The 21,738-nt window shown below is 36.7% G+C and overlaps 1 protein-coding gene across 1 annotated transcript in view; it reads left to right on the top strand.

The window, feature by feature from the left end:
- Positions 1-21,738, top strand: part of LUZP2 (leucine zipper protein 2) — a 153,324-nt gene that overhangs the window by 54,768 nt on the left and 76,818 nt on the right. The window contains exons 2-4 of the mRNA XM_041463263.1: positions 12,317-12,434; positions 14,527-14,597; positions 17,510-17,588. Coding sequence (XP_041319197.1) covers positions 12,317-12,434; positions 14,527-14,597; positions 17,510-17,588 — 268 coding nt within the window. The remainder of the gene's footprint in view (positions 1-12,316; positions 12,435-14,526; positions 14,598-17,509; positions 17,589-21,738) is intronic.

Below are 21,738 nucleotides of genomic sequence, written 5' to 3'. Positions count from 1 at the left end.
GCAAAGACTCCTCTGTCTGAGTGAACAGAAGATCTCAAATGACAAACTGACCAAAACCCCCACACCCTGTCTCCCTGAGCTGTCAGTGAGAAAGAGGGAGTGGGCTGGGGGAGAAAAAAGGTGGTTTAAAGGTTTATTTTACCTCTCATTATCCTTGTCTTTTAATAATAAATTTACCTTATACCTTTAAATTTGAACCTGTTTTGCCCTTAGAGTGTTTTCTCCCAGTCCTCTTCTCAACTCATGGGCCCTTCATTAATTTTTTTTTTTTTTTCCCTCACCTCTGCCCAGCTACAGCAGCAGAGAGCCAGCAAACGGCTTTCATGGGTGCCTGGCATTTGGCCAGTGTCAAACCACAGCAGTTAGATATCTGTGTATAGATGCTACAAGGCAAAACACATCACTCTGAAAAAGAGTGGAGTTGTCCTTGGTAAGTGATCTCATACTGCAGTTGCCCTTGAGAAAACCATGCTACAGCTCAGGTAGAAACTAAATCAATAAACCCTTAAAATTGCTGTTGAACTATACAGGTTAAACTTGTTCTCTAACTTCCTTGGAATGTGTAGTAGTAAACAGGAGTGTCTATTTTACAGTCTCCTGATGGACTGGTACTGCTCACTTTGTGGGAATTTGGAACTAATTTTTGCTAAAGCCTGCATAGTTTCTCACAGTCTGTATTTCCAGGTACAGACAGGAAGGCAAGTACTTGTACTAGGGGTAGGATCTTCCCCAGGACTCTGTCTGTATCATCCGAGGTCCAGCACTGTTAGGTTGCACATGGGAGAGGTGAGGAGCAAGGAGATGAAGACACCTCCCCTCCAGATGTTCGTGTGCCAACAGAGAGATTTATTTTCCACACCTTCCCTTATAAAGGGCATTTTGAAAGACCCAGTCTAGATATTCTCACTGGTCTGAACTCCACAACACCTCAGGATCTGGCCAGTGAAGTGCTTGCAGCTTCATAAGAGATATGTCAGTCAATCCCGGGGTTTGGTATGTGATATCCAGTAACACAGCACCAGCAAAAAAGTTCAGTTGTCTAAAGTTTTTTTGTTTAAATTACCATTTTTACCTCCCTCAAGACCAAGCCATTATCAGAGGAAAGTTGAATATAGGTTCAAAATAAATGATGCAAGCTATTAAGTTACTTAACATTAAATATATTTAAATGCAGTTTGACCATTACCTTTCTTACTAGTGTAGGGAAATCTCTACATTTACTGTACAGGAGCACAGCTTTAACAGAGATGAGAATATATGCAAACTAGCTGCTGTAAATATTTCCAGAATCTTTGTTTTTCTTTTGGGGAATTAGGAGGATTTTTAAGTTAGACCTAGTTTTGCTCAAATTTCAGTTCAGTTCCTGAACATATTTTGAATTGAATTTTTACTTTTAAGTTATATATTAATTTAATATATGAAAATTAATAATGAGGATAGAATTATGAAATCTGATATTTGGGGCATTTAGTTAAGTTTAAATTCTACAGTAACATTTGCAGGCTGGAGTTTGGACAACCTATGATGATAGTGTGGGAAATTTTTTCAGAGTGAATTTAGAATACTTCAGCATTTCTACACTAATGCCACATTCCATCCTTTCTAATTTTGAAAAACGTATGATAGTCATGATAAGAAAAAGTGTACATATAGACTATTTAATAAAGTTATGTATGTTTCAAGATTGATCTTGAAAATGTGATGGATACAGAGTGAAGGAAGATCTTTTCCAGGAGAAATAATATCTTGAACCATCATCTTTACATATGTTGTAAATTTCAGGCATTTTCATGTACCATTCCTTCAAAGAAACTTCATCTCACGGTCTTGCTGAAGAATTTAGTTATGTAGCATTTTCTTTCATTGAACTAGCGGTGGAAATGTCATTCACAGGACATGTGGAAGGAGAAGGAAAAAAAAATAAATATATGGACACAGCTGTTCTGTAAGTTACATATTCTCTGAGCAGGTTTAGTTCACATAGTTCTTGGTGCAGCTCAAGAAGCACTTATGTCACTGGGAACCTGATAAAAATAAGAACTTAGGAGTGGAGTTCCATTTAGCTCCATCTAGAAAACATACCAGATGCTGGCTGCTGATGGAGCCATCTGCTATGGGAAGACTTAATGTCTGAGAAAAGGGAAGTCTGTAGGAAGTGAGCTGGGCATTTGTTGTCAGCATTTGCTTTTTATATCTGCTTGTTAACATAGCTGCATTTCAGCAATTCAGAAGGATTTTCTCAACAGCAAACACAAATTTGACTGAAACGTGATAAGCTTAGCACTTTATTTGCATTTGCTATGTGGTAAATTTAGCTGTTTCTTCCCTCCCCATGTAATTTTCATTATGGTATAGTCAGAAAATAGATGTTTTTAAATTTTGAAAGATTATAGTGGGAAGAGATAGAAATGTTAATATTTGCACTTGGTAATGCTTTCCATTATATTTATATTCCATTTTTATTCCATTACTTTATATTTATTCCATTATTTAATATTCAATTTTTTAATCCATTCAATTTTTCCATAATATATTTATATTTATATTCCATTTTACAGTTTGAATAATATCTCATCTATCTGTAGTTCCCATAGACTCTCAAAAAAGAAGAGAAGTTGTGAAGGTAGTGATGTTTCTTTAATGTTCTGAGTCATTTAAAGATGAAGTAGCTATGGAATCAGTGTCCAAATGTAGGTATGGCATACAACTGTAGTTTTTCTTTTAGTTTGTTCTTTGTCCATGTCACAAGGACATCACAGCTTTGTCTTGATCAAGAGTTGAGGAACTGAGTGTGGTGAGCCCTGGCAAACACGATGACTTAAACAGGAACCAAATGTGACGAGCCTTGATAGGGTCTGCAGATCAACAAAAATTACAGCTACTGAACTCAGATACTGCAGTTGTAGATGAAAATCAAACAACAAACAAAAAGTAATGTTTTTAACTGCTTTAGGCACTGGATGGGTGCCTAAACACAGTGAGAACACTGATAGAAAGAAGGGGGCAATTTGCCTGAATGTTTTGTCATAGATCTTCAGTGTTTTTCAAAATAGAAACATTAAGTGAAAACCACCAAAGATTTAATTAAGAATTGATCTAAATCTCACCAAAGTCCTACACACCAGTAAGATAAGTTTACAAATGGATGGATGAAATTGTGATTAATAAATATCATTCCTATTAACCTAAAATGATTATTAGAAACATAAAATTTTATATTAAAAAGAAAACTCAAACAAAATATAAAAAAGTAAAGTATGCTTTTTTGGCTGTTCTATCATGTTATCCATCAGAGTTTGTACATTCACATGTTATTCTGTTTCTTCAGATACATTGCTGATGACTTATCAAGCTATAAATATCACAATCACTTTTTATTAGACAATGAAATGTTATTGAGCTCAATTGTATGAAGATGAACTTCAAAGAGAAGTCTTTAACTTCTTTAAAGGGAAAAGTCAATATGGTTTTAGTGCCTGGCTGAATGGGAAGAGTAGCTGTTACTTATTACATATCACTTCTTATAAACTTCAGTTTCAGTACATTTTGGAACTGAAAGGAAACAGAAAGAGCCATTTAACAGGATCAAGAATTGTTGAAGTAATACACGTAGCTCTGTATGTCATGTGTTGAAAGAAGAGACACAAAGTAGATGCTGTGCTATATTGCAATGTTTTCTGCATAGAGCCATTTCTAAATAACTTCCTGTCATTTAATCTGAGAGGATTATATATCTTTTATAAAAGTTCGCAATATATAGGAAGTGTTAGAGAAATAATTTTGCTTTTATATCCCTTTCATTTATTTTGCATTTCTTGTTCTTTAAAATCTATCCCTTTTTTCAGTATTTGTCTTTAATGTTTCACAAGCTAACAGATTTTTTAAATTACTGGTTCTCTTGTTTCCCAGGTGCTTGTCTGTTCCTCATAATTTGTATTCACTAGTTGGTCTACATTTTGTTACTCCAAACTTCCCTCATGTAAATTATGCTGAAAGCATTATTGTTTAGAATTGTGTTGTCGGTGAACTTTACTGAACTAAGTAATTAAACACTGAAATAGACTTTCAGGGGATACTCACTGACAGTTTTGTCAAGCAAAGTAGAAATTTTTCAGCTTGATATCAACTGAGATAACAGTTTAGACTGAGAGATTTTCTGTCATTTTCTATAGATTTCATGATGTTGTTAGGTTGCCTTTTTAATTAAATGTCATCAAAATATGGTAGTGTCCATCAGAATTAAAGTTCCAAAGCAGCTACAGGACCAAATAATACAAGAAGCTGTAACAGGAATGGTAACGTGACTCTGTTGTAAGAGATGTTATCTGAGGAGACAGTGTTAACAGTGCTGTATTTAAGGGTGGTAGCACTGAGGTCTTAGTCAAAAGTTTTAGATGGGCAGTGGAAAATCAGATCAAAGGTGGTATAATGGACATAAATTATAAAGAGTATCAGAACTGAAAAGGGTAAATTGAGGAGAAGAATGAGTTGGTGTGCTAAATTTAAAGATTAAATCCTGTAGAACTGGTGTGAAAAATCAGCTCTACGTACAGAGGATAAGTCCATATTTATGCAGTCTGTATTTGAATAGCTGAAAAGAGTTTAGGAATTTCCTTTTCCGAAGATGTCTGCCCCATATTAGAGCTGCATAAATACAGTAAGGATTCTTTGCTGTAGACACAGTGCCTACTGAATGACAACTTGAAGAAAGAAAAAGTCTCAACACACCTATCTATATGTTTGGAAGGAGGAATTATTTTTATGTGGGTTAATCACATGTGGGTTTGCACAGTCCTTCCTCATGTTAAATCTCTGGGGTTTTGTGCCTGTGCACTTTCTAGTGGATGAATACAACTCTTTTTCTTTGGGTCATATTTTCAGTGTCATGTTGTTTATGATTATTCAATTTGCTATTTCATTTCTTGGGGCCAAATATCTATGCCAGCTGCAAATTTTCAGAAATCTCCTTCTTCTCCTTTACTCATTGATGGGTACTGACTACTGCATCTTTTTCCTGATGGGTCATTGATTCTGCACTGCCAAAAGTCTGCTAGGTTGTTTTGGTTTGTTTATCATTAGTGTGTTGAAACATCAGAATAAATAGATAGAAAGGGCCTGATCCTCTAGATGCTAGCTGTGTAAAAGCAAAATAAAATATGCCAGCACTGCCAATATTTTGTGGGCTTTTAAACTTAGAATTGGTTGGCCTCTGAAGTCTACTTAAGTAGTCATAACCTGCTGTAGTCATATACGTCCTGACAATGGGATTTTTATTTCAATTGTTAATAAATCAAGCCTGGACCACAAGGTTATATACATTATTCTCAGTAAATCATAGAATCATAAAATGGCTCCAGTTGTAAGGAACCTTAAAGATGATAGTTCCCACCCATTTGCCTTGGTCAGGGACATTTTTCTCTAGATCAGGTTGCTCAAAGCCTCTTCCTGCTTGGCCTTGAACACTTCCAGGGATGGGGCATCCACAGCATCTCTCGTCAACCTGTTCCAGTGCCTCAGCACTCTCAGAGTAAATAATTTATTCCTAATATCTAATCTAAACCTACACCCTTTCAGTTTCAATCCATTCCCCCTTGTCCTATCACTATATGCCCTTGTAAAAAGTCTTTCTCCATCTTTCTCTGCCCTTTGGTTATTGGAAGCCACAATTAGATGATCCCAAAGCCGCCTCTTCTCTGGGCTGAAAAATTAAAATTCTCTCAGCCTTTCATTATAGGAGAGATGCTGCACCCCTCTAATAATTGTTGTGACCTCCTGTGGACTCACTCCAACAGCTCCATGTCCTTCCTGTGCTGGGGCCCCAGAGCTGGATGCAGCCCTGCAGGTGGGGTCTCACCAGAGGGGAGGGGCAGAATCCCCTCCGTCTCCCACTGCCCACCGTGCTTTGGATGCAGCCAGAACACAGGTGGCTTTCTGAGCTGCAATTACACATTCCTGGCTCCAGCAGCCCCAAATCCTTCTTACAGGGCTACTCTGGATGTGTTCATCAGCCTGGATTGATAGGTTGCCCTGACCCAGGTGCAGCTCCCTGCATGAAGTCTTATTAGACCTCATGAGATTCCCATGGGTCCAGCTGTCAAGCTTGTCCAGGTCCCTCTGGATGGCATCCCATCCTTCAGGCATGTCAGCTTTATCCTTAGCTTGGTGTCATCTGCAAACTTGCTGAGGGTGTACTCAATACCTTCACCTGTGACTATAATGAAGGTATTAAATAATAGTCATCCGAGTATGATCCCCTGAGAGACACTACTTGTCAGTCCTCATCATCACTATGATCACTACTCTCTGGATACATCCACCCAACTAATTCCTTATCCACCCAGCAGTCCCTCTGTCAAATCCATCTGTTTCCAATGTGGTGGGGTACTCTGTCAAAGGCTTTACAGAAGTCCAGATAAATGGCATCTGTAGCCCTTCTCTTGTGCACTGATGTAGTCATCCCACCACAGAAGGCCACTGGGTTGGTCAGACAGGTCTGGTGCTTGGTGAAGATGTGCTGGCTGTCCCAAATCACCTCCCTGTCCCCCATGGGCCTCAGCACAGCTTCTAAGAGGATCTGGTCCATGACCTTCCCAGTGCAGAGGTGAGATGGACAGGTCAGTAGTTCCCAGGGTCCTCCTTTCTATCCCTTTTAAAGATGGTTGCAATGTTTCCCTTTTTTTCACCACTCTGCGACTTAACCTGACTGCCGTGACTTTGCAGGTACCATGGACTGTGGTGTATGAGCTAAATCAGCCAATTCTCTCAGGACTCTCTAATGCATCCTCTTGGGTCACATAGATTTGTTAGTGTCTGGATTGGTCAGGTGCTCATGAACCTCATTTTCTACACCCATTTTGCACAACTAATAAAGGTGAGGTAATTAATAATTTTCTTCATTTCTCCTAAATCCCCAGTTCCTCCCTGTTCCCTGTCCCCACTTCCCCCCCTCTCCTCGCCCTACTCTGAAACACAGTGTTCAGGTAATGCCCAAGTACAACATGTATCATGTAAGTGTCATTTGAGGATGAAGAATAGTTGTATCTGACAGAGGCTGGATTTCAGCAAAAGCATATCTGCTGAACAGCTTAATGCTATATGACTTCCCCAAGTCTGATAGTTAATGCAGAATTAAATCAGGTAGGAGTGTTTGAAACTCAGGTTGGATACTGTTACAATACTATATCTGTCTATCTATCTATCTATCTGTCTATCTATCTATCTGTCTATCTGTATGTATAGATATAGATATATGTTGTAATTATATGTAGCATTCTTTATCTAGATAGCCTGATCATTCTGGGGTTTGATTAAGAAAAAATTTCACAGGTTTTCTAGATTTAAAATGCTCGTGCTTAGGAAAATCAGCATTGCAGTTCTCTGTTGCATTACAAATTATTTCAATCTCATTTGATTATTGTGCAATTTTAAATATTCTTATCTTCAGCTTCCATATTGCTGACTTAGAATTATGATTAATCTTTTTTTCACTTGAATATAAACCAGATTCATGTGCCCACTTCCACTACCAAGAGTACCTTCAAAAGATTGCTTTAGAAACGCCCATGTGATCATGCACTTTGCAAGGGTACTTTGTGAGCAGTATTTGTTACAATTTATTGCACTCTTATCAAATTAACTAATTTTCTCAGAATTTACAGTAGAATGCCCTAAACTAGTAATTATAATTGGACCAGAAAAAGATTTTTAAAAAGAGGAGCTTAAAAATAAACTGTTGCATGATTGCTGAAAGAGTGTCTCAGTTTAGAGACAAATTTTAGGAGAAAATGCTCTGGAATAAGTGTTTCCTCTAAAGAGAAGGGCTTTGGGGTTTCTTTTTTTGCCAATGAGAAATGAATACCAGTGAGTGAAAGTGAAAAAAAGTAAAACTGTTATTATTATTCTACTTTAATTTGTCCTAAACCACAGACTTTATTCCACTTTTCTCTTATTTTAGGGGCTGAGTTTTTTTCAGTCAGGGACATCTATGCACCAGAAATAATTAAATTATTTATAGAAGTTTTATTTCAAATGCAGGCTTTTTAAACCTAGCTGGAAAGCTGGAAAATCAATAGTCATTTGTCCTGACATAGTCCATGTGAAAAATTAATTCAATCCTTATTTTGAAGACCAGAAGGTTAATTTCTAATATTTAAGGAAGAAACAGTCAGAGGTGGAGTGATCTCTGGGGTGCACGTCTTTCTAGTTACTAGATATTTGCCTCAGTTGTATACTGAAAATTAGAATCTGTTGGAATGTTTATTAATATCTATTTAATTGTGTCAATAGAAGAGTAAGAGACCTGACTAATCTTAAAACAATAGGTAAATATCCTTCCCTTGAAAACAGATTATACTGAAATTTATACGTGCACTACATTACTAAGTTGATGGCAAAAGTGAAGCAACTTGCAATTAGAGTACTACAGATAATTGTAACAAGCAGAGTATTGCTCAATTGTTCTATTTCATAATGAACATTTCTAAAATCCCATTAATCAGATCTGTGTATAGTTTCATATTTTCCCAGGAATGGGTTTAATTATATGTTACATATAATTATGTAACATATGTTTCAAAATGTGTAAGAGAACCCTGACAGTATTTGAGGATTTGAAGTTTTCAGAAAATCACTGGAATTTGATGATGATGTGGTGACACATCACAAACACTGAGTCAGCTTTTTTCAGAACTGTCCTGTAGTATAAAACTGGCATTCAAGTTCAGCATAAGGAAGTTCAATTTAGAGATCATTTTTTGGGCTGCAAAAATCCACTAGGCCAGGATGCTCAAAACTCCATTCAGCTGGCCTTGAACTTATGTTTTGATAACATCCAGTTATCTAGTTTTCTTATTAGGAAAGTCATGTCACTGTCATCACTTCTAGTTATGTAAAGTATCATTTAATTTAGAATAATTTTCTTTTTTCATAAGTGGGTCATTTTTTGTGAGCTTGTCATTTGCTAAAGTAGACAGTACTATTAGATAAGACATTTGATTTTCCTAAGTTTCTCTGCTAAAGTGTGTATTCAAAGTCCATAAGTGTTAAGATCCCTGCTTAACCTCAAGGTCTTGAATCTCCTAATAAAATACAACTTTTGTGCTGCAAATTTGAGATTTTTTCCCCCCTTTTTAGAACTAGAAGTACTGCATGAAAGAAAAAAGAATTAAGTTGCAAAAGGAAAAGGTGTTTAATTCACTGTTTGGTCTTTCTCAAAACAAAAATTTTAAATTAAAAAGTATGTTGCGTTAGCATTAATTGTGAAGTTTACCTGTTTTTCTGAAATGGAATATCAAAGCTGGATCTGCATTTCATTTAACCTCAAGCGATATGAATTGCATTTATTTAATTTGGGATTTTATAAAAACTTTAAAATAAAAGGTTTCATTCCAAGTAAAAGCTCTATTTTGAAAAGGACAGAATGTTATGTCTCATCCATTAATTAATAACTAAGTTTGATTCCACTGAGCATATTCGTCAGTTCTAGTTCTGGTCAGTTCTACTGTAATGTTTAAGTGAGAAGAAATTGTAGAATGAGTCAAACTTTATTGTTTCTGTGATATTTTCTGAAAAATCTCTTCGCCAGGATTTCGTCTCTTAGGAAGTTGAGAAGCTGCAGAGAAAAATGTAAATAATAATTATCTAATTCTCTTCTCCTCTGTTTGCTGCTTTGGAATGTGGTCTGGAGGTTGTTTACCAACAGGTGCATCTTTGATTGGTTCCATGTGAATTGTTTTTTCTTAATGACCAATCATAGTCAGCTGTGTCCGACTCTCTGAGTCAGTCACAGGTTTTTATTATTCATTCCTGTTAAGCCTTCTGATGTATCCTTTTCTCTGGAGTTTAGTGTAGTTTTAGTATAGCATTCTTTTAATATAATATAATAGAATATCATAATATAATAAATCAGCCTTCTGAAAACATGGAGTCAGATTCATCTCTTCCCATGTCCTGGGACCCTCACAAACACCGCACTTTATGATTCAAAGAATTCTACTCCACAGTAAGGAGCTGTAAAGTAAAGCACACCTTTATTGGCCTGGTCAGTGGGAACATGTGGCATGCAGGGGGTTGATGCCCGAAAGATAGGCTGGAAATAAATCCCCACAGACTGATGTCTGTAGAGCAGGTATTTGTTTATTGTAGCGCTGGTGGTGAGGGGGATATCTCCACCTAACTCACCCACCTTGGTCAAGTGCTGCGGTATGTTTATACAGTACTGCTTAGTGTTACTGTGTCACTGTAACATCATCACATACACACCAGAACTAATTTACATGGAATGATCTCATGGTTATTAGATAGTTCCTCTACACTGCGATTGTGCCTCCCCACTTCAGGCGTCATTGGGGGTCTTTGATGAAGGCTTCCAAAATCATCTTTGCGTCTGAACTTTTCAACTTTGTCTTCGGAGCACGTGCAATTACGGTGTTCCTTGGTCTATCTGGTCCTAGCCAGCCTAAGTTTTTTGTTTTGTGGCTAATTGGCTTTACATTTGCCAATTTCTCATTAGTACTATACTTACCTATCTCTGAAACTATCCATCTAGTGCGGTTTTTTCTTTTTTTGTCTATTCAGCATTAAGCAAGTAGTTAACTATATACTACCCATTACATTGTATAGAAAGTTTATATCAGGTTATCCTGGTATAAAAAGCTATGATTCAAGCTACATAAGTGTAAAAAGCTATTATTCAGGTTATATAAGTATAGAAAGTTGTGATTCAGGTTATATTGATATCAGATTATATTGATGTCTTATTACTCAGGTTGTATAAGCACCTTGTAACTTTGACCTAAGTTATATAGGTAATATGGTTAACACCACACCCCATGTGCATCTCTGCATGCTTATCCTACAGTGGTTATTTATTCATTTACAAGCTTGGCATCCAATGTGTCGGAGGCAGGAAAGCGACAAACACACAAAGGTCATGCAGCAGCGCCGTTTTATTGAGACCTCTCTTCCTTAGGTAGATCAGAAGGTCCATGAGGCAAATCTTCACTGGTCGAGCTAGTTGCCACCTGGCCAACCAGTCAATAGCAGCCTGAATCTCCAGCAGCCTAGGCTTGCTCTCCTAGGAGCCTTACTGGTGGAGTTACCTAAGTAAGCTAATTATGCAATCAACGACATTTCAGTTAAAAAGTTGGAATCATTTGTAACTGGGATGCCTACAGGCCGGCTGTAGGCCACCACAATGTTGATATCAGGCTATATTGATATCTTTGAACTCAGGCTATATAAGCACCTGGTAGCTTTGATCTAGGTAATATAGGCGTCATGGTTAACACCACACCTCCATGCTCATCTTACAGTGGTTATTTATTCATTTACAAGTTTGGCATCTGCCCTGTTTGTTCGTTTATCTAAAAGTTACAGTCTTAAGGGGTTGGGGTGTTCTGTAACTTGTGATTTTCTTATCTTACATTACAAACATGGCACACCATTCTTATCTAATACATTCATCACACCTATTTTGCTACTGCTTACTGGTATTACACATTTTATTGCTATATCAGTTATACTTCATCTGACATTGTGTAATAATTATGTTCCCATTCTTTTTTTGCATTTTTCTGTGCTTTGTGACAGCCCTTCTATTAGTCATAAAAATGGCAGCTAGTAAGCGTTCTTCCGTATCGCTTAGCGCATGCGGGTGAAGCCCGTGTCCTGCAGAAAAAGTGGTTAGCCATTAACTCGCATTCCTTTCCCTCATCATCTTGGTCCACTTGTTTTTTGTTTCTTCTCCAAGAGCAGTTAGTATTAGGCATGGCATCCACCTTTTGCTTATCATCTGGGGCTGGGCTTCTTTTTTAGCAAAAGCGGTTGCGATCTAGCACAGCTGGTAACACCTAACTTTTATTAATCTATACTTTATACTCAGGTGCTTGTGTTTAACGAGTCCTGTGTTTCATTTACCAGCTTATAATACAATAGAATTGTTTTTACTGATGTCTCAAAACTTCATGCTTTCAAAGTTTTGCTTTGTTTCTTGTGTGGTATATATTTTAAGGTAAGAAAAGTCTCACACTGTCACTCATGCTAAATACATCCCTTTATGTCTCCTGTTCATCACAGGCGATCCATCGTTTGCAGTGTTTCAGTCTGGTAATTTGCTCACTCAGAATCAGGAGATCATTTCAATGTATATTAATCTATATTAGGAAAAATTAAGTTCTATAGGTGAACAAGGGGACATAGTCCCCTTGAAATCTATACAGGATGTTGGAATTAATTAAATTTGGATTAACTAAGACACGTTTTCAGTTGCATTGGCAAATGTTTTGAAATTATCTCATGCTTTTATTCTTTGTGTTAGACAGGGCTATGAAGAACTGGAAAGACAGCTGAAAGAAGTGTTTAAGGAGAGGAGCAACATACTTCATCAACTGTTAAAGACTTCTAAAGAACTTCAGGGAATTAAAGTAAACCTTCAGGTTAGACTCTGTCTCAGTTTCTATAAGATTACTTGCTTACCTCTACATTTTCTTATAGGTGTTTTTTAATTACAAAGAATATGTTTCCTTTTAAAAATCATTAAATATGTGAATAATTCCTATTTTGTTTATTTTGTTGATCTTCTACTTAACATAAACCTGATGGTTTCATGGAAAATTTCATCCTAACGTGTTGGGGCCTTTGTCAACTCAATAAAAATAAAGAAAATATGGAAATAGAACATAGGAAAAGGAAGGGAAGGACAAGAAATATGCGGTATTAATGGAGCTGACACACATTTGAAGCACAGACAGACAACTCTTCCACTAATTAAAGTTGAAAAGAAGGGTATTTTATTGCAGTGCTGGACACGTGTGGAATCATTTCCAAATACATGTTCAAGGAGTTGCAGACTCCTGCCCTCTATTTATACAGAAAATGTTTTACATATCCAAGTGGTTCCTGAGGACTCATAATACATAATCATTACCTGCCCACTTCGTATTATAATCAGCTGAGTATCCGTTATGGCTGCACTGTTGTGCTCCCTTAATTGGGTTGGTGGGATTTTGAAATAGGGGAGTAGGCGTATGGGAAGAAGAAAGTCCTCTTCCTCATGGTGAACTTTTCACCCATGGCCAGTTAGCAGGACCTTTTGACCTGCTGGTCACGGTCCAAGTCTCTCTTACTGTTTGGTTATTCTTGAGGCAAGGTATCTCTATGGTCTCTGCTTCTTCACAATTGCTTCATCTATCCCTGTCACTTTTAGCTTCTCTTACTTAATATATTTGTTACTCTTTAACTAAGGTACATGATCTTAGTTAGCTAACTTAGTTTTTTGACTAATTTTAAAATCTTAGCTAAAATATGTGATCTTCTGCTATCCCAGTTATATTCCCAGCTGGCCCCTTGACTCACATTTGTACGGGCAGCTAACGCAAAGGATGGCCTTTGCTGTTGCAGGTTGGATCTTTGCTGCTGAATTCCATGCACTCAACTTAATTTAGTTGCTCAATTTACCTTTCTGACATGCCATCTACACAGTCTGACTGGATTTACTGCAGGGCATTGCTTTACAAGTTCAGCTGACAAACTGTGCTAGATGAGCCTGAAGTGAGAGCTGAGACTTCATTTAACTTCTGGATGCTGTGGTTAGACTGAAAGGTCAATAAAATAACCCTGAACTCATATCAGCTCCTCAGAGGAAAAACTAGATTGAAAATGCTTCCCTGGATTTGAGGTCCAGATATTCTGCTGAGGGAGCACCTCTCTTTTCCCAGCAGAGACTGTTAGTCTGGTGAAAACATTTAGACTCATTATCAATTGAATTTGGTCTCAGTATTTCATGCCATTTTCCAGGAAATTATTTTTCTGACAATACATCTTTGTCTTCATTGATGTAAGCTAGCTGGGAAAAATAAAAGGAGGAGAATACTAGTGGTGTGTATCAGTACTGTGCTATATTATACTATTCTGTTATATTTGCCTATGTTCCAGACTTCTCTGGTTTTAATTAATCAACCCTTTGATCTTTGAGGTATTTGGTTTGGGAATTGGGTTTAATTTGGGGTTTTTTTTAAAGTATTTATCACTTTTATTGTAGGCTTTTTCTTACTTTTTAGAGAAATATGCTCTCCTTGTAGGAAATTTATTTTAGAATGTAGCACAGTTGAAGGTAGTATTCAGCAAAATTACACTGTGAAATATTTTAGACTCAACACTGCAGAGATCTTGAAATGAGCAAAGAGCTGTAGTGTTATCTTCTGCATATACACACTTACTTGGTCATAAAGTTCTTGTGCTTTCAGTCACTCATCTGTTTCTAAATCTGCTTATTGTATTTATCTCTCATTCAGTATTTGAAAAATATACAGCTGTGTACAGTTAATTGTGTTTGAGCTACAGTAAAGAAAAATCAGAGTATTCTTCCAATTTTCTTAAGTGGTAATGTCTGCAATTCACCAAGACCATTTTATGGACGAGGGCTAAATACTTTCACAGATTATTAATAAAAAGGATCTCTTTAATGGAGTGTTTTTTTTTGTTTGTTTGTTTTTTTTTTGGTTCTTTTTTTTTTTTTGTTGCCATCAGTCTTTAAAAAATGATGAAGCATCAACCAAAAGTGATGTACAGAAACTTCTGGAGCTGAGCCAAAACCAAAGGTAAGACCCTCACTTCTTTCCTTCTCTTTCCATTTCCTGACTAAAAACTGTTTGACTAGCAAATTCCACCTTTCCTTTTACTGTATAGATAAATGGTGGTGTATTCCAGAGTCTGCTAGCAGTAAAATAAAGGCAGGAAATACTCTTTTTGAAACAAATTATGGATTTGCTGATATTTGACATACGGTAGGAAAATGTATTAAAATGGTATGGTGAGATATCCGCTAAAGAAAGGCATTTTGAATTTTAAAGGAAGACTTAGTAATGAAGTATTCCTAAAAAAATAAATTCAGGATTTTTAGAAAATTAAATTACTAAAGTGTCTAAATCTTTAAGTTTGGAGATGACATTTATTCAAACCTCTTAATTAAGTGTTTATGTGTGTAGACACTCAAAATTGCTAATCCATGTGCGAACAGGAATATTTCCAGTGGATATTTGTGATGAATGGAGTTAGAAAGAAGTAATAATCTCAAATTATTCATTGAGCACTTAAAAAATTAATTCCCATGGCTGGGAAGGCAAGTTCCAGCCTAGTCCTTAGTCTCAGTTTCCCTAGTGCTTCATTGTGAGTAAGTCTCATCATTCTGTGTCTCTTAATTCTTGAAATTCAGCCCAGCAAATAGCAACATCAGTACAATTTTACTAACCAGAAAACATAACTAATACAGCAACCACTTTTGCTGGAAAAATAGTATATAATGAGTGCATCTATACTTCATATTTCTCCCTAGGAAAAATGTTTAGTAAGAAAAATTATTAAGTTCATACTTACTTCATTGTTAAAAATGCAATAATTAAATTCCATGGCCATCTCACATCTACATTTGCTGTAGAAGTACACATGGAAGTACATATGAAATTGCATTGCTACATAGAAACTTTGTGAGAAAATTACCTTCATATCTTAAATACCCAATATAGAAGGTCTGCAATACAATACCAGTAGAATTTCTTATTTTTACTGTAATACATAACAATCTTTCAGGTATTCCAGATAAATATATTAAATTATAAATGAAAGACTTTAGCTACTGTCCTGTTTAAATACTTATGTGGCTTGGATATAACTGAAGGTGTACATCTCAGCTGTTCTTCACACAGACAAAATCCTTCATCATACATGAATGCAGTTTCGTGGTGGTTTGATTGTTGTGCAACTTTCCTTTATGAAATTGAGACATCAATTGATTAAAAATATTAATTGACTGTTTACTAAACAGATCTTAGTTGCAGGTGAGAAAATTGAGTCTGCTAAAAGAAAATTTTATTACATATTTCAAATATTTTTCCTAATCTCCTCTGTAAATCACCACTTGCAGTCTCTCAAGCTCCACCCAAAAATGCATGTTGACTTTTGCTTCTAAGGCATCCAGACATCCAGAGTGTACTGCGCAAGAACAGTTCCCAGAAAGAAAAAGTGGATCAGTGCAATCTGCTGCTGAGCAGCCCACTCCATCATTCAGAAGATGAAAAGTTTTTACAGTTTTTACAAGGAAATGCTTTGGGGCTACTACTGTTGCCAGCAGTTTACAGACTTACTAGATTTCATTTCCAGAATGGTGTAAATTTCAACATACGAAAGCGGTATTAAAAAGTGCCAGGGAATCTTCCTCATAGAATTTCACTAGGGAAAGGTCACAGTTTTACCTTTTATCTGCAGTAAATGAAGAAAAGTGAACGTGCTTAAATCTACTGCATTGTAGCCAAAATTCAAAATATATCCCAATATTAATGTTATGATCTTTCTTTGAACAAACATGAGCTGCAAACTTGGTCTGAGCGTGACTTTGATTATACTCTGCAATGCTGGATGATACAGTAAAGTTTAGAGTACTAGAATTTCTGCTTTTGTAAGTAAATGTTCTACTGACTTGAAAATAGATTTTTTAAAATTCCTTTTGTGCAAATTCTTCAATAATTCCCAAGTTGCATGTAAAACTTGGGTCACTTACTATGATGCCCCCAGTTTTATTCTATCTGTGTATCATCAACACTGTGAAATGATGGCATCTGTTAGTGCTGATGGTATATTGTTTTCATGCTGCTCAATCACTTTTTCAATTAAATCTGTTCTGTACTAGTGTTGCCGAAATTGCTGAAAGTATTGATGATTGAGCAGGTAGCAAGTTCTTTTAAAATTATGTGGTTTCCATTCAGTTTAGTTTTCACAGGGCTAAAGTATTATGTGTTACTGTATGTAAATCCAGTTTTGGCTTGATCTTCATTGAGAGTTTATCCATGGAAGCAGCAATCCTCCAAAAGCTCTACAGCTGTTATGAAATACGTCATTTTACTACTTTGCAACAATTCCAAAGTGTGTCACATGCTGTGGGTAGAAAATTCTCACAATTTGGGGGAAAATCTTTGTCTGAATCTGTAATGCAAAGGGTTTTCACTTGATTCATATAAAGCCCAATCCAAGCAATTATCCTGTTCTTTTTTCTTTTTATGCCAGAATCTTCTACTGAATTTTTTGTTGCTTGTCTCTAGAAAGTGCTGTATGAGGTTGAATTTTATCAGAGCATGATTTGTTTGTTTTACAGCAGATATAAACTAGTTCTTATTGATAATAGTATGTCTCAATGTCAGAGGATTTTCATTTGCCTACTTTCCTCATTTTTTTGGTGCCAATCATTTTTGTTAGAAATTATGCACTGGCAGATGTTTTGTACAGCAGGCCATTCAGCAGATATAAACAGTGGCCACTTTGTATCATAGATATTTTTTTTTTTTTTTTGCATTGGCACTATACTTCATGGAGTCATTATGATTTAATTTGTGAGACTCATAGACAAAGTACCTCTGTTTGCTACTCTGAATAATTAAAGGTCTATATTTAATCTGAATAAGGATTTCCTAGTGGTCACTTGTGTTGAAATTTGTATTCTATGATGTTTTCAATAACCTAGGGAAATGAAATCTCTCCAGGAGGCCTTTCAAAAGCAGCTTAATGAGGCAGCTGAGAAGGCAGAGAAGCAGCAGGCTACCGTGAGTGCTTCTCTTTCTTTCCTTATTTTTGTTTTTTCTTCTGTTTTTTTCTTAATCTTGCCTTGAGAATTTGTTAGCTCAAAAATCTATAAAAAAGAATGGATTTCACTTATGTGTTAGTACTCTGTAAGCTTCAGAAGAAAGGATCTGGAAAAAGTTTTAATGTTCTAAAATATTAAGATTCCTGTCTTCCCTTATTTCTGTGGAATTTAGGGATGTTTATACACTTTTGGAGACTTTAGACAGGAAATTTAGGCCTGAGTTCTCTCCCTGGTGAGGTGATCTTTATGGACCCTCATTCTTGTCTATACTAATGTAGACTGTCATACATCTATTGACTTTGTAGGAATTACTATGGATTTTCAGCAATAAAATAGATGGTAGAGTGTCTGATTTTGACCATAGTAGAACTAATTATCACTCTAGAGGGTATTATTAAGTCCCATTAAGATTTCATGCTTTATTGAAATTCTGTTTCTGGACAAGCTGCACAATTGTTCTGACTATAATGTAGCAATGTAACGTTTTGGAGCATAAATAGGCACATTTTGCTGCTGTAGGAAAAAGAAAAAAAGTGGAATCATGTTTACTAAGATGAAAGAAGGAAATTTTTCATATGTTGGTTATTAATACTCCTGCAACAGGAACACAAATGAGCATAAGTTGACTAGATAATCTCCAGAGGTTCCTTCAAACCTTAAGTGTTTTGTGATTTGAACTCTGGATTTGAAAACAGCCTGCTTGAAGTGTTTATAGATCTATTTTCTATTTCATATTGGATAATTACTGATTTTTTTACTAAGATTTTGCTGTCTTCCAGGGTCACAAAGCAAGGGTTTGTCCAAGACAGAGGTTCAAATGTAATTATTAAATTCAGAAAATAATTATAGTGCCTTATTTCGTATGACTGTGATTTCTATGTGGCTTTATTCCCTTGGTGAACAAAATGTGAGAGTGTATGTTTTCCTACCTTCTAATTAGAAACGGCTTAGATTGTAGACCACACTATTCCTATTGTAGGTTTCTTTCAGTTAATCTTATTTTTGAAAACACATTTTTCCCCTTTGTTGCTCAAAAGTATGTAAAGATACTTTTTGTTCTTGTGTACCACACAAGAACTGTTTTTGAACTGGCTTTGAACACTGTCAGGGTTGGACAACAGGTACAACCTGTTCCAGTGCCTCACCCCTCTCTCACAGTGTCCCCTCTGGTAATTTATACCCTTTACTCCCTGTTCTGTCACTACAGCTCTTGATGAAGGGTCTCTCTCCAGCTTGCCTGTCGGTCCCTTCTCATACTGGGAGGTTGTGGCAGGCACAGGGCCTGCAAGGCCTCCGTGGAGTCAGAAGCCTGAGCTAGGAAATGCCAAGTCACGATGGCTGGGCCTTAGAAGCCCCTCTCTTCCACCTTTCGGACCCTGCTTATCTCTCTGTGAGCCTAGAGGTCACTTTCCCCTGACATATAGCTTGCTTAGGCTGCCTGCAGCTGGGAACTGCTGGGGAATTCTGCCGCTGTGCTGAGCCTCCCTGAGTTATCCTGGCCAGGGCAGCCCACGGGGCACAGCCCGGCTGGAAACTGCCGCGACAGGAGGTTGCTCTGAGATCCCCATGCAGCCTTCTTCTCTCCAGGCTGAACAGCCTGTCTTCATAGGGGATGTGCTCCAGTCCTCTTTTCAGCTTTGTTGCCCTCCTCTGAGCTTGCTCTGACAGTTCCATGTTGTTCTCACCCTGGGGACACCAGAACTGTATGCAGGACTCCAGGTGGGGTTTCACAAGAGCAGAGTAGGGGGGCAGAATTGCCTCCTTCAGTATAGTTCTGAAATAAGAAAACAATTGGTATCTAGTTGTCTCTGATAAGTACTCAGAACATACTAGTTGAAAGGTGACATTTTCTCAGGTGCATTGAATGCATTCCTACTGACTTTATCAGCACAATGAATTCTAGTCCTACAAATGGAAGGTGGACAACATATTTCATTATTGAATCTCTTTATTAGATTTTGATACTCAAAACTAATTCAGGTGTGGATTACATAAATCTCAGATATAGTGAATGGACTTGTTGGTGTTTGTTGTATAGTGGTTTGTTTTTTTTTTTTTTGAGCAACAGTGCTTTGTGTACATTCAGTCCCATTCTAGCACTTTGAAGAGCACAAGATTTGTTCTACACAAAACAATATCTGCCATTAACTGTGAGAAGAATATCACCTGGTGTAAAAGCCCAGAAAAGCTCTTCTGAATGTATAACAGAATCTGGCTTGGAGTGGTGGCAGGTGCTTCAAGAATCTCAATTGTCGAGCTGTATTCCAGTAGTCGACACTAAAAGCATATTAAACTTGCTAATAATTCTGAGGAAATCAGAACTGTGTCCTTGGTTTGTGATTTACTTCTTTATGCCTCGGAGTACAATATACATAGTGGAGCTCAGCAGTACAGTGAGACTAAATGAATATTCAAAAAGTACCTCAGGATCCTCAGATGAAAATTGCAATAGAAATGGAGATAGATATTATTACTGACACACAAGGTTATTTTATACCTGTTTTCGCTATGTGTTCCATGTTTTTCTGAAAACAATGTGAAATCTATGAAAGAAGGTCTAAGTACTTTAATGCAAGACTAGTGAGAGAATGGGAGCTTGAATTTAATTCTAATTTAATTAATTGTCAAACTTGTTTCTAGTCCAATTTAAGGACATTTTATATTAAAGGACTTCGTGAAATAAATCTTGCTTTTCATCAGAGTAAATGAAAGTAGAATTACATTTCACAAAGACTGTAATTCTACTGTAAATAAAGCACTAGTGGGAGGGGGAAGGGTGGAAAGACATTTTTCTGCATTTGTGCAGGAGGCATAATACAATGCTTGCTGTATGTATGGCTGAATAAATTCAACACGTAACACCTGCCTGAAGGTGTTCTTTATTATATCAATGTAAAAGTGTAAGTAAGAATTCACAAGAATTAAGTCAAATTAAATGAAAAATAACTGGGAAATTACTTAAGGACTCTGACTAAAACAGAAGAAAAAAGAAGTCACAACAGCTATACATGAGACTTTACATTCATGTCTTCTTGTGCAATGTGCGGCAAGGCTTTTCACTACTGTTGTATGAATGATTCATCAGAAACATAGATATCAATTTTATTATGCTTATCCATTAAATGGATATCCATTAAATGCATATCCATTTTTTTCACCCTTTAAGACTAAACAAACCGAGAACTGTAGGCAGCAAAAAAGTTGCTGTTCTGAGCAGCTGCTGAAGTGTTGGTGGGTGCCACCCCTGCTTGGTAGAGGGCAGCCAGTGGAGCTGTGCTGGTAACAACCTTCTGGGGATAGAAACAGCAGCTCAGGCCTGAGAAAAGTAAAAGGACGTGTAAAGACATTCCTGTCCTTTAGGGCAGTACTCACACTGAGGGCTGGCCTGGGGATCTTAACAGGAGTGAGTGCTGCCTTTCTGGATTGTGTCTTGCGTCTGTAGAACTAACAAAGAGCAGCAGCTGTTTGTCTTGGGACAGGTCTTTCCTAGAAAATTTATGGCAGATCTCAGATACATTTATGCCTATTGTTTCAGCTGTTGTGTCTGGGATAATAAAATGTGCAGAGAAACACTAGAAAAACTATAAGGACGGTTTAAATTTTAGACTAGTCCTACATTGCAAACTTCAAGGTCAAATACAGTCTTCCAGAATGAGTTTGGTTATGAAGGAGCTTCTCTGCAGATCATCTCACACTAGAACTGTAGATTAATTTTTCAGAAGGACCATACTGGGTTTAGTTATACAATATGCATATAAAATATGTATGACATCATTCCAAATAACCTGATGTCATCTTTAACGATCATTAAAGGTTGAAAGAGTTTTTGGTTCTGTATTTAGCCTCAAATATACCTAAGCAATTTGTATTAAGTTTCCATGCAGTGAAAAAAATATTTGTAATGTCAAGCTACTATTTCTAAATGTGAAGTGGAGCCACTTCTTCCAGAAACAGAGTTGGAGATCATGGACTGATTTTCACTTTTGTTAGCAAAAAGGCACAGAGCAAATGGTACATGTAACTTGAAAGTGTCTTGTTTTGTTTGTTTGGGGTTTTTCAATGAATTTGGATAAATAGAGTAAGTATTGATTCTGTATGTCTTCATTAGG

This window comes from Pyrgilauda ruficollis, unplaced genomic scaffold, assembly GCF_017590135.1.
Source record: "Pyrgilauda ruficollis isolate IOZ18807 unplaced genomic scaffold, ASM1759013v1 scaffold163, whole genome shotgun sequence".
NCBI lineage: Eukaryota > Metazoa > Chordata > Aves > Passeriformes > Passeridae > Pyrgilauda > Pyrgilauda ruficollis.
The sequence above is the reverse complement of the archived record's forward strand: the minus strand, read 5'-3'. Positions and strand labels throughout refer to the sequence as shown.